At 43.9% G+C, this 13,715-nt stretch overlaps 1 protein-coding gene across 1 annotated transcript; it reads right to left on the bottom strand.

The window, feature by feature from the left end:
• Positions 1–1,277: 1,277 nt before the first annotated feature.
• On the bottom strand, positions 1,278–4,909 carry KRCC1 (lysine rich coiled-coil 1; the record flags this gene model as incomplete). The annotated part of the gene is given in 5 exon segments (XM_084263287.1): positions 1,278–1,330; positions 1,333–1,551; positions 1,858–1,867; positions 2,708–2,811; positions 4,900–4,909. Coding segments are annotated over 5 exon segments (396 nt in total).
• Between the last annotated feature and the right edge of the window lie 8,806 nt (positions 4,910–13,715).

Raw genomic sequence — 13,715 nt, 5'->3', positions numbered from 1 at the left:
CATTTTCTTCACTGAAAAAGGGGTCAAGCACTGGCACAGGCTGCCCAGAGAGGTGGTGGAGTCACCATCCCTGGCAGTGTTCAAAGTACATGTACATGTGGCACGTGGTTTAGTGGGCATTGGTGGTGTTGGATTGATGATCTTAGAGGTATTTTCCAACCTTAATGATTCTATACCCAATCCAAGAGGTTGCAGCAAGACATTACACAGTCCAGAAACCCTTCACACAACAGCAGCTCTGCACAGTGCAGGCAGACACTGCAATTCCCTCTTCCTCTTGGGCAGCCGACCTGCTCCAGGCCCTGTAGAGACCGATGCACTTTCCAGGGTCCTTGTCTCACTGAAGGTCTCACCTGAGGTTCCTGGGAACAACACAAGAGTTTGAACCCCATCACTTAAGTTTCTCAATTAACTGCTATATGTAGGACATCAGTGCTTGTGCCACAGTAACATGAATTCATAGTGGGAATGAAGAAATGGTGGCACTGCCTGTAACATGGAAATGCAAAGCTGTAACTGGATGTTCAGGGTGATGAACTGGATGTTCAGGGTGCTGCTTGGATGAAAAGCCTAGCTCCATTCTGACATTCTCTTTGAGCAAATGAAGCAGGATGTAGCTTCGTGGCAGCAATTAATTTGCATGTTGCACCTTGTGTGTCTTTCCTAAATTGAATTTAAAATCATGGTTACAATGGGAAAAAAAATCTACCAGACTATGTAGAGCTGACAGTCAGTTGCATGGTTAACAGACTCATTTTCCACTCAGGACTGGGGGGCAAGAAAACCCAACAAACCAAACACCCCCAAGAGCAACAAGATCTGGAAGCAAAAGCATGTCACATTCTCCTTTTAAATCTGCCAGAGACACTGTTACAGACACAGCTGGGAAGACTGTAAGTGCCCTTATTTATGGGTTTACACACTTTCCTAGAAGAATAACAGAAAACTCAATATTAGGAGCCATTAGTATCAGATAGAAACTACACATTTTGGTGGGATTCCAACAGTATTCCATAAGCTACTGATCCTTACCTGCAGTATATGCCAGAAGAAGTTACAGACTTTCCAACTCACATCACTGCAGTGGCCACTGTATGTGTAAGATGATTTAAAACTGATGTATACCTACTGCACAAAAATTTCAGGAGACAGGCTCTTTCTTACTTCTAGAGCAGAACAAGAACTTGGCTTAAAAATGAAAAAGTCATATTTTTGACTCACCTAACAAATAGTTGAGTCTACAAACAAAACCAAGTTCTTAAAGCTAAGCAAAACCTTTAGTAATATCCCAAGACAGATTCATCCCAAAGTAGCTCCTCTTCTCTTTGCCATCTGTCTGTGGCTTCTTTTCATCCCTTTTGGATATGTTGCTCTCTCTCTCAGCTGGGTTTTCTTTAAGTCTTTTGCCTTTACAAGGTCTTGATTTCTTCTCATTTACCAAAACTGCCTCAAATTGAATTTTCTTCTGCTTCTCACTTTCTTTTCCAAAATCCACACCTTTGCCATTTTCCCTTCTTTTCCTCTTTGGGGTGTCTTTCACATATTTCATCTCTTCATATTAGTTATTAATACTGACCAGTTTGCCCAGTATCTATTGAGTTAGGAAAAGAGCCTACCCCAAGCCTGTTGTTCTGTGTAACCACACAGACCTGTTACACATGATCCTACCTATAAAGCTGAAGTTACAGGAAACATACCCTACTCTGGGAGAACCAGAAATCCAGAAAAACTTCAGGAAAACCAAGTAGGTTTCTTGTGACCTAGGATGCTTCAAGAATAATGTACTTTTAAAATGATTGAATACATTTTTTTTAAAAAACTACTTTAAAAAGAAAAGATTCTCTTGCATTAACTTACCTCCAATCAGCTGTAGGTGAGAAGCAATTACATTATGTACTGTCAACTAAAAAAGTTAATAATTCCTTTATGACATTTGTTCTACTGAACAGTTGCAGTACAGTTATTTCAGGCAACCTGTGAAGTCAGGTAACTTTACAGTTGCATCTATTATCCTCAACTGGATTTGGATCCAAGAACATCATCAAGATGAGGGTCTGAGCTCAGTTCTGACAACTTGACAGTAATTCAATTACATTAAATTGAAGTAGGTAAATACAACACCTTGAAAGACCTGAGCCTGAAGAACATGAATAGCAAGAAAGACTTCAGACAGAAAATGACATTTTAAAGTTTAACTCTTTCAAGAAGAAATGCCCTGGCTTGCAAACATGCACACCCTCAAGATGAAGTTTCAAAACAAAGCAGCTTTTCCCATGTCTACTGCAGTATCCCATGGCACCCAGCTCTTTGAAGAAACACCTTCAGCATGATTCATGCAACTTGCCCCAAGCACAGAGCAGCACGTGTCCATCACTGGGTGAAGTGTCAGGAGACGTGGCCTCAGCCCTCTGTAGCCAGCACTGCCCCATGCCATAGGTATGCTGTGGCTCACATGGTGCACATCTGCTCCAGTCCCACACACAGCATGGCCTGAACCTGCCCTGTTCCTTCTAAAGTCATGCTGCACCACGCAGGTGGTTACCCTTCACTAGCACTGAACCCACAACTTGTACAACATTCAGGCCTGGTTAATGTCTAAGCCCTGAGAAAAACACTTATACATCTTTTTATAACAATAGGTAGAAAGGCAAAACACACAAACCAAAGCCCCAGGGCTTGCTAGGAGAAGTTCTCCTTCCCGTCCTACCTTGTAATGGGACATCCTTTGAGACTCAAACTGCAGCACTGCCCCACAAACCTTATAGAAAGTGTCAGTGAAGAGGCCTTTCCTTGTGTCATCTAAAATGTCATCTAAACAGAAAGAGCAAAAGACAAAAGTCAGCCAAGTAGTTAGGGCAAGGCATGTTTGCATGCCTTTGCTTCCACTAAACATCAACCACTTGAACACTCACACCCAACACAGGATGAAGGAACCAGCGTTCACTTGCTGGATCACAACATGTCTCACTGTGGCTTCAGTGCTGTAAAGCCACCTAAGCCTTTCTACTTACAGAAGTATTGCTCTCATGGACTTAAAAAGCATTAATATAAGAGCACCTGGAGTTTAAAAACAAAGACAGAGACTCTTCATTGGTTTTTCAGTCCACTGTGAATAGGCCACACTGCCAGAAACACTTGACAAATGGTCTAAAGAAACCAGATTTTAACTGGACTAGGTCACAGTTAGTTAAAAATGGGACCACTCCTTCAAAAGAGACTCTGCCAAGAGGCATGCAGAAACCCAGAGAGGCAGTCAACCTTCACCATTATTTCTAAAGACTGCCCTCTTGGCCCCTTGCCAAAGCAGAGTCCAAGGGGACAGGACAAAATGGAACCAAATACTCTGTATTGTGTCCCATACCTCTAAAAAACGGTGCTAAGCTGTGGGATGAGCAGTTCACAAATGATTAAGAGGGGACCAGAGTCTACCCAGCACCCTACATTTGCCCCAGACAACGCATCCATCATCTCTGCACAAGTCAAAAGCCAGTTAATAACCAGAGCAGGAATTCCAGGACAAGCTGTGTGACACAGACTTTAACTGAGCCAGCACCACCTTGGGAATGTGGTTCCAGTGGAAGCCATAAACAGGGAATGCCAAACTGCTTTGGCAAGCCAACATAAACACGTGTGACCAGCTAAGTATTTATCAGCAGCTCTATGGGCACTGACAAAACCTGAGCAATAGCAGATGCAGAGGTTGCTCTCTGACTGTGTGCATGGCACATCTTAATAAAGCTACCTCTGATGAGGCTTTTGGCTGAGACTGCAACCCCCAGGTATCAAAATCATAGAATCACAGGCTGGTCTGGGTGGGAAGGGACCCCCAAGGATCACAGAGCTCCAACCCCCCTGCCACAGGCAGGGACACCAACCTCCAGGCCTGGAGCTACACAAGGTTGCCCAGGGCCACATCCAACCTGGCCTTGAACACCCCCAGGGATGAGGCATCCTCTCTGGTCAAATGCCACTGCCTGGCATGGTTTCCCACCATTCCTCAATATAATAATGCATTTTCTAATAAAAACTCCATTTTCATGAGACACAATGGACAGGTGACAAGTCCTTTAGAGCTTTTTGCATCCTGCAGTATGAGTCACCCAGAAATTACCAGTATTCTACAGTTACTGGTTTGTGTGGCTTAGCTCCTTCCAGCAGAGGAGTGAGAGATTGTTATAACTCAAGTGGATCAATTATTAATTCTGGGCATTAGATGAAACCCCATCATGCCCCTGAAATGCATGAGTTGCCAGTGTTTGTAGTGGAAAAGGCCACTTCCAGAGGAAAATTACCTCTCTTTGCTCAGGTGTACTGAACTGTAAGAACAGCCAGCTAGAGAAAGACAAATGGAATAGTCTCTATTTTAAAAAAAACCCACAAAACAAGAGGCAAATTGCAGTTCAAGTAGGCACAAATCTAAGCAATGCTCCTACAAGGGGCAGAATTCACTCTATTTCTACTTGTGCAACTTCTCACTGGAAAACATAGCTTTGTGTCCATGCCAGGCTTCTTTGTCTTAGTCAAGGGCAGTATTCTAGGTGCATTTTCCTTGCTGTAGCAGTGGACTGCACAGCCTTCCCAGCAAACAAAACCCAACCAAATGCATGCCACCAAAAAAACCACCCCAAAGCAAACCATCACAACCCCTAAAAACATTATAACATGAAAAATTAAAAGCATTATCATGTGAAATTAAACCCAGGGGGTTGTCCAGCTTTTTCTTGGCCAATCACTGCAATGAAAAGATTACATTGCAAGGAGCAGAAGTCTGGTTGTCCAAGTAACATCTATTATGCCTCTTGGAGCTGTCCTGAACCCCTCTGTGTCCTTGTCTTCAGTGGCATTTTGCAGTAACTGATTAATTGCACTAAAATATCTTCTAGGGACAGCTTTAAATACCACTCTTCATGGTTACAAGGGCTGGTTTCATTCTTCTGTATTGTAAAGAGTTTGACAGGGCTTGACTTCAGGATCTCTCTTCCAATTTACCACATCTTAGCTCTCCCCTCACAGTGTTGCCTTTGCTATGTCTCATTAAGTCTTCCCATTTTTCACCTCTTAACATTGTTGTCCCTGTGTTTTGGCTCAATCTTTTGTCAAGGTAAAGGTTGTGCTGAGTCAGCAGGGATGAATGAAGAGCTGCAATAACCTCAGTCTAACACTTGCAGTGTTTCTAAGCCTGAGAATGGGTTCTCCCCCCTGCCCAAGAGAGAAACACCTCCAAAGAGTTCACAATGTTTGCCTTGAATTTGAAGCTGAGCTTTCACCTGCTGCTAAACTAGCAGTAGCATGGGAGTTCAGCTCTGGTTTTGTCCTTTGTCAGGATGATACAGCCACGTACCAACATCACCCTGTCTGCTTCCCTTCAGCCAAACAAGGCCAGAACATCCTGATCCCTGGAACGATACAGCAGGTGCTACCCAAGGCGATGAGAAGCACAGATACACGTAGCACATCTAGGTGGGTAGCCACTTTTAAAAACCCTGATCTGATAATTTCAGCCTCAAACCACATGAAAACCTACACATAAATGTGTAGCCCTTTTCATTTTCTGCATAGTTGGCAGATTTTTTGGCAAATATGTATATATATGCCTTAGACAACATATTTTGAGCTGGTCGTCTAGTGAACTCCATGGAAAAAAAGTCAGGAATAAACTGATGGATGTTTCACTAAATCCCAACCAGTCAGCAAGATGGAATGGTTCTTCTTTCTGATGGTGCAGTGGCCTCAAGAGATGGCAAGTCCTATCAGGTCCTGCTCAAAGTTATTAACACCAGCTCAACTCCTCAGGGATCAAAGCACACTGGGACTTTGGAGCCTGGTAAGCTACAGATACATACAGCTAGCCCTGAGCACATGTAGAAAGATAGGTCATAGAATGGTCTGGGTTGGAAGGGACCCCAAGGTTCACAGAGCTCCAACCCCCTGCCACGGGCAGGGACACCAACCTCTAAAGTCAAGAATCTGAAGGCAGGGACACCAACTTCCCCCTAATATCTACTTTAAACCTTCCCTCCTTTAGCTTTAATCCATCCCCCTTGTCCTGCCATTATCTGCCCTTTGAACAAGCTGATTCCCCTCCTGTTCCTCTGCTCCCTTCAGGGACTGGGAGGCTGCAATGAGGTCCCCCCACAGCCTTCTCTTCTCCAGGCTGACCCAGCCCAGCTCCCTCAGCCTCTCTCCATAGGGGAGCTGCTCCAGCCCTCTGATCATCTCCGTGGCTCCTCTGACCCCTCTCCAACAGTCCCACATCTTCCTTGTGCTGGGGCCCCAGCTCTGGACACAGGACTCCAGCTGGGGCCTCCCGTGGGCAGAGCAGAGAGGGACAATCCCCTCCCTGTCCCTGCTGCCACCCCTCTGCTGATGGAGCCCAGGATCCCATCGCCCTTCCGAGCTGCCAGAGCCACTGCTGGCTCATGTTCAGTTTCTCACCCACCATGACCCCCAGGTCCTTCTCAGCAGGGCTGCTCTCCAGGAGCTCTTCTCCCAGTCTGTATCTATGTCTGGGATTCTTCTGGCCCAAGTGCAACACCTGACACTTCACTTTCCAGATGGCAAAGATACACCTAGTATTGAAGGGCTAAAAAGCTGTGTAGTCTCAATACATAGTCAGCAGTTAAAGAAAATAATACAGTTCCAAATGAGAAGAATAAGTACATTTTCAGATGTTTGCAAAGGCTGGAGAAGCAACTACTGGGCAAAACAATCACATCTTCTGTTCTTCTTTGAAGAAACAACCATCAGTGTAAGTTCCCTTTAAGTCAGTGCTTCCTTTAAGTCACACTTGGAGTTCTCCAGAATTTTATTCCTTATGATGCCACCTTTGAACTGAGATTTAACCAAGTAATTTGATACCAATCTAATGTATTGGGAAGTTGGCTTCACTGCTGCAAGTTCTCCATCAAGACAAGCCATGAATCACTAAATATTTATTCATTTATGAAAAACACTCAAGCTTTACAAAAGCTGGTGCAAGAAAAGATTCCTAAAAACAGACTTTCAGTCTCTTAAAAATGACTTCTGACTCTTCTCTCAAGTGTGACTTACAAAATGTCTGAGTAAACAGACAAATCTGTTAATAAAACAGAAGTAGATCATACCACTAAGTGGATACTTGAAAGCCAGTATTCTTTTGCTGGTATACATTTCTGAATGACATCTTTTGAGAGCATTCAAGAGATATGTTAGCAAAACACGAGGTGAAATTAAAAGCAGTCTGACATTACAGGTGAATAACAGAGGTGAAGACAGGAAACATCAAGTTATCACCTGAATACTCAGGTGATCTCCAATAAACTCACATTCTTGCTCATTTTTAGCATTTTTAAAAATACATCTCCAGTGTTGAGCTTTAGACAATTTTAATGTTGAAAAGAAGCCCAAACTTAACTGATTAGACAATGAGAAGCAATCAGTAAGCAAGGAGGAATGTGTCCCTAAAACAAGATCAACTTGATTTAATGTTCAAACACTGAGATATGGGCACTGAGAAGGTAATGGAAACTGCAGGTGCTCAGCATCTCTCAACAAGAAGACTGAAGTATTTTAAATGTATTTTTTACAAAACTCAGAGTAACAGGAGGTGGATTTTGGAAATCTGGAGCCAAAGAGGGTGGCTAATAGCAGCAAGTCAGGTTCCTGGTGTCTGAATTGAAAAACAAAGACTTGCTTATTGTGTCTTGATTCTCAGTTGCATTAGAAGCATTCCCAGCATTTTCCAATGTTTTTTTCTTTAATGGAACAGTAGTTAAGGAATTAAACAGCAATGTGAAAAGGCTCAGGGATATTTTAACATTATTGTATATTTCATTACTTGAGAGAAATCCAAGGATGTCTCCAACTTTAAACCTTTGCTGCCTTCTTGTTTCACTAGGCTGACTGTAGAGGAGTCTGTGGCACGACACATAGGAAAGGCTGGGAATTGCCCTTCCTCAGGGCACTAGAAACATGGCAGGAAAAATACTAACATTAATTAAAATATCAGGAGCCAGGTAATTTTGAAAAGCCTGTTAAGCCCAGGATGTTCTACAACTTGATTAAAAAGGAAATGCTCCCACCTTTAGTCTTCTATTGATTCTTCTGTCCCAATTCTTGAGGGTAGGGAAGACAGAAAACAGAATGATGCAGCATAGGGATAGTCCAGGCTAGACAAATCCCTTCAGGCAAAGGTATAAGGTTTCAAGTTCAAGGTACTAAACCCACAAAATGGCCCAGCCAAACTCTGCCCCCTCAAACACCAGCAGCAAACACAGCATTCTAGTGAAAAATACATGGGTATACATGAATCAGATTGAACAACTGCAAGTCCTCCAGACCAAATATTGCCACACACATTCCCTCATGTCACAAGCCCTTTCACATGGCCATCTCCAAGGCACATCTGGAGCAGCACAAGCAACAGGGTTAGAGCATCTTACCAGGCTACAACCCATCAGCCTCCCAGTAACTGAGTGTGCATGCTGAAGCCTGTTCCAGGCTGCAGAGTTAATTTACATCACATGAGCTGCATTAATTGGCTTCCCTCCACAAGCCAGAAAGGCAGGAGCCTCCACAGTCAGTTCTCTCATCTCAGCTGACTGGTTGGAACTTTACACCATGAGCAAACTCTATCATATTGTAATCAGGCAATCCTATTCCTACTCCATAACAGGGTAAAAGGGGAACAAGAGGCTGAATGCTCAGAGCATCAGCTGCCTGAAACTGCAGGCATCACTGAAACCCAGTCACTTCTGGCAACCACCAGCCCTGCACAGCAACAGTCAGAAAGCAACCTGGGAAATAAACTCAACGTAGAAAGGGCAGGCAGAGATCACTAACTTTAAAACCCTTATCAAACACACTGGGCTGTGGTGTTACAGCACAGTGTTCCTACCTGAAGATGGGAGGCTGAATCAGGGAGATTTCGGTTTCAGCAGTTAGGCTGAAGATGTTTCTCCAAGCAAACAGTGCTGTGGTAGCACTACATTTTCATTTTCTCTGTGAGCTGAGTCCCTGAAGATCCTTCTGGATGTTTTGTTGTTGTTGTTGTTGTATTTAAAGCTGAGGTGATTGTGAAAAAATGAAATGCCAAAGTAGACTTGTTTGGAAACAAACGCTGTTAATGCCAGCACTGCATGTGTCCACCAACTAATTTCATCACCAAGATTTCCCCCCCCATAGAACACCCTAACAAGTTAACTTACCAGCATTTATGTGCATCTCTGGATCCTACATGTTATGACAGATCTGGCTAGGACAGATGCCTAAGCCTGGACACACAGGAGGCCCTTTGAAGGGGCCAAAACAAACGTTAAACACAGCATTGCCCAAACCTCCTTGGTGGCTGCATGGATCAGCCCTGACACACAACAGAAGCTGCCTGCAGTTCATGTGAAACACAATGCTGCCCCTTTTGCTTAGGGAGAGCAGCAACAAGACACTCCACTTGCTCTCTTAGCTCTCTGAACTCAGAACATGTTCACACAGAAAATGTTTTCAAGAATGAAGTACAATACACCAACCACTACTAATAAAACTCCCACGTCTGCTTCTTGCAACACACTTCCTCAGTTCTTTTAATTTCTCCCTGTTGGTCCAAGTTCTCTTGTTTGTGCTACTCTGATGAACATCCCACTGAGCTCTGCTCCCCATCACACCTATCTCCCCAGAGAGCCAGCCTGTCACAGCTGAAGCAGACTGGAATCAGCTGTCCTGCTCTTACCAGCAAAAAAAACCTGCTTATTTTTTTAAATTGTCATGTCTTTTCTCCTGCAATAAACTGCTCAGAAAACAGGTTTTCTATCACCAGTTTTCCTTTTTGTGAGCAGAGTTTGATCCAGCTCTACTTTGCTTTTTGAAACACGCTGTCAAAATGTGACTAAGGCACAGCAGAAGCCTGCTGAAGGCTATGCAGGGCTTCATGCACTGGACTTCTTACCCACTGCAGCATCAGCTGGTAGTTTCCTTTCCAGCCATCAAGTTATTTCCTTAGGATAGCAGACCCTTTTCCCTTTCCACTCTGCTGTGGTTTAACCCTCCTTACATCTTAAGAACACACAAGAAATACACATCCCAGTCAGCACTCTGTGATTCCTTCTTTGAGGAAGGTTAAGATGAGTGAGTTACCCTTCTAGCCAGCTCTCTCCTGGCACAGAAATGCTCCCATACTGATTACATGATAGCAGTTTGTGCTACCTTATTTCTCAGCATACTCTCAGTGCCAAGACAGGCTTGTGGAACGCTGGGTGAGGAAAAATACAAGCAGTGAATTGGCACCAAACTATCTTTCCCCTTTCAGTAAATGAAGAAGATATATATAGACTAGAAAAGGAGGGAGAGGGGGAAAACCAGTCATTTAAAACATGGGAGTGCTACTTTTTGAGCCTTGAAAAAGGATGCACAGCTCTAACTACTGGTGAGAGACACTCTTACAGGTAGCAAGGGATTTTATCTTGACTCTGTCAAAAGAAGCTTCTTGGGCTCCTAGGAAAAAAAACCCCAGGAATGTGTATTCTAAGAAGCTAGAAAGAGTTGTTGCTGCAAAAAGTTTCCAAAGCCAAAAGTTATTGCTAATTTTGTTTTTAAGAAAAAGGATACCCTCTCCTCAACAAGCTATCAAAGCAGAAAGGACCCATAAAAATCCAGTTGCACAGCTCTGTCTGTCACAGGTATGAATTACCAAACATAACCAGCAACCCTTGCTGTGCCTGAGTCATGACAAAACCTCTACCAGCTGCGTGAGCTGCCTCTAAACACTGAGAGTTGAGGAAATCCAACCTACAGACCCCTAAACCCCCTGGAAATCCCCAGGAAGTCTAAGTACTTTTAAAGTTAAAGGCTGGTTTGGTAATGCACCAAAGCACATTGTGGAATTCAGGAACAGGACAAGTCAGTACAAGCAGAACACATGTGAAAAATGGAATTTAAACCTAAATATTCCAAGACTGCATTCCTAACTTCCCCCAAGCATATTTCTTTGAAGATACTTGTGTTGCTCTTTTATTTTCCCTCCAGAAAACTGCTTAAAATAGCTGTCATCTTTTTAAACAGGGTGATTAATTCAACCAGAGTTAAATTTAACAGACAATGGGGAAATCTGCTGTTAATGGATGGTTCACATACTAAACAAAAGGCCATGTTTATGCATTGCTAAGTGTGTGGCTTCTTCTTTTTTTTTTTTTTTTAACTTTATTTTCATTAAACAACTGAACAGGCAACACTTACAAACCATTGATCAAAGCCTTTCAACCTGCAAGTATTCTATAGCTATTCTGAACTGCTTGGTGTCCCCAGAAACTCAACTGCTTTCATTTCACCCAACCCAGTCTCCCTTGGGGGACTCCCAACCCTACAAGCTGACTGGGGACTTAGCAGCTGCTAGTAGCAACTAGTAATTGCACCATAAGTACTAGTAACTATCAGTATCAGCCTAGTATCTAGCTTGCAACTGCCTCAGAATTACTAGTACTTACTAACTGCCAAGTGCCTACTAGTAAGAGCCTAGAAACTGCCTTATAGTAACAGCTAGTAAGAGTCTAGGAATGCAGTAGCTGGCTGGTAACTTCTACTAGCTCTTGGTAACAGCTTAGTGTGTGACTAGTAGCTGCAATTAACTACCAACTAGTGACTAGCAACTACTAATAACTGCAGGCCTGTCCCATCACATTGGGTACATCCTCAGTGCCACCAGCACCCAAAGAACCTTCAAAGTCCCCCAAATTGCTCCCAAACCACCAGCTGACCCTCACCCCATCAATCCACCCCTCTTGGTCACCGAATTCCTCCCAGAGCCATTGTACCCACCCCCAGGAGAAGAAGCATCCTAGTTTACCACCTGATTTTCCCTACTGTTGCCCCAAAAAAGGGTTTAATTGAGACGCACGACTTGCTCTTGTCCTTAATGTTTAAAGCTGAGTTACCATGACAGGGTGAATCCAAGGAGAACCTGACTAGCTCAGGCTTCTTTCCCCTCTCCCTTTTCTTTGTTCTTTTGATTCTCAAAGCAGCCAATACATTTGATAAATACTGAGAGGGCAGTAGAGGGTGCTGTTTCCTCTCCTGCTGGGAGGACATGGCCACTCACTGGTCCAGCCCAACATCCAGACAGACCCAAAATGCAGAATAACCAGCTGTTGAAGAGTCACCCTTGCTCAGTGTTACAAAACCCTGTGTGCTTCTCAAGCTGGCTTTGAAACTCAATGTGCTTCCAAGGGGTTGAGAGTAGGGTCACCGCTCCAAATAGGTATTTAAGCAGGAATCCCTGTTGTCGAGCCTCTTTTGGCCCTTTCCAACTTTCCTGGTCTTTTCTTTTCAGACAGACAGTTTTACCACCATATTTTTGCACAGAGCCAAGCCTGAAGCTGAGACCCAGCAATCCCAGGGGTGGAAGCGATGTGCAACCAGATGGCTGATGTCCCCCTGTATGACCTGGCTGAGCACACCCCACTGTGGCTTTCACCTGGCAGGAAGGGGACTTGTTTTATGTTCTGTCTCAGCCAAAATGTTGTGGGGTTTGTGATCTGAAGGGGTGCATGGTACTGGATACACCACAGTTGTCTGCCTGTACAGATCTGGCCTCTTGTAACCAGAAGGACTTGCTCCAGAAGGACTTTGATCTCTTGGGTTTCATTGCCTATTTTGAAAAACTATGTTCTTAGTTATTCTACTCCTATTCTATTTTGTTCTATTCTGTTCTGTTCTGTGCTATATTCTTTATTATCTAGGAATCAGAAACCATGTTTAGTGTGATTACTAAATTCAATAAAGCCACAATCCAAATTGTGGGGACTTGGGGGAAAAAAACCCCAATAATACCTGATTTTGAGGTGCTTAAGTATTGCTGGCAAATATATATATCTGAAAGGCACTTATACTCAGGAGAATTAATACTGGGTAAAAGGTGAGACAAGAGCATCCTGACGTCATGTATTAGCTAAGTGGAGCTTTGCAATTAAAATTGTAATTGCTTGTAGGGGCTAATTGCCTGGAGTGCCTTTTCTAAGCTGCACACTAGAAATGCAGGGTGGTTTGTGCTGACAGCTCTGCGATGGCTCTGGCCCTTCTCAGTGTGATTGGAGGAGTCTGGTTGTTTGGGAAAGGTTGCTCATAATCACATGAACACCCCGATCACCCTGAATTTATGGAGTTGTGGATTGATTCTGTTTTGTGCTTGGCACACGCAGCCAAACTGTGACACAGGGTGTTTGTGCTGAAGTGTGATACCATCCTTCATTCACAGGCAAAGGAAGATTGCCAGCAGCTTTTAGGAGAAGATGGAAGATGCTGTAACTGTCTTGAAGAGCACAACGATGCTTCCCACCCCTTGACAAGGTAAAGCATTTCTTTTACAGTCGTGGGGTGCACAGGAATTAGCCTCTTTACTTCTCTGCACCTCACTTTCCCTGTTAAATCACAGAGGTTTTCCTGTGCAGCAGGGAGGTGTGGGGAGAGGTTTGCAGACACTGATGCCTGTGCGTTGCTTAGAGATGCAGGAGGGAGTAGCATCAGGTTTCCTAGGGGTGGGAGGGTGGGATTAGCAAAACCCATTTCCACAAAGAGCTATTAAATGATTTTAAAATGCTGAATGAAAATCTACATCAAACTTCACTTCTATACATGGAGGTCTTCCCTTGTGGCACCCCAAACTTGGACTCTGCTGGAGGCAGAGCAAAGCCAGGGCCTGGCTTCTCATGGGTGCACCCTCCTTTGCTCCTCAGGTCCTTCAAATTCCCCCA

This window comes from Gallinula chloropus (genome assembly GCF_964237585.1).
Source record: "Gallinula chloropus genome assembly, chromosome: 4".
Taxonomy (NCBI): Eukaryota; Metazoa; Chordata; class Aves; order Gruiformes; family Rallidae; genus Gallinula; species Gallinula chloropus.
The sequence above is the reverse complement of the archived record's forward strand: the minus strand, read 5'-3'. Positions and strand labels throughout refer to the sequence as shown.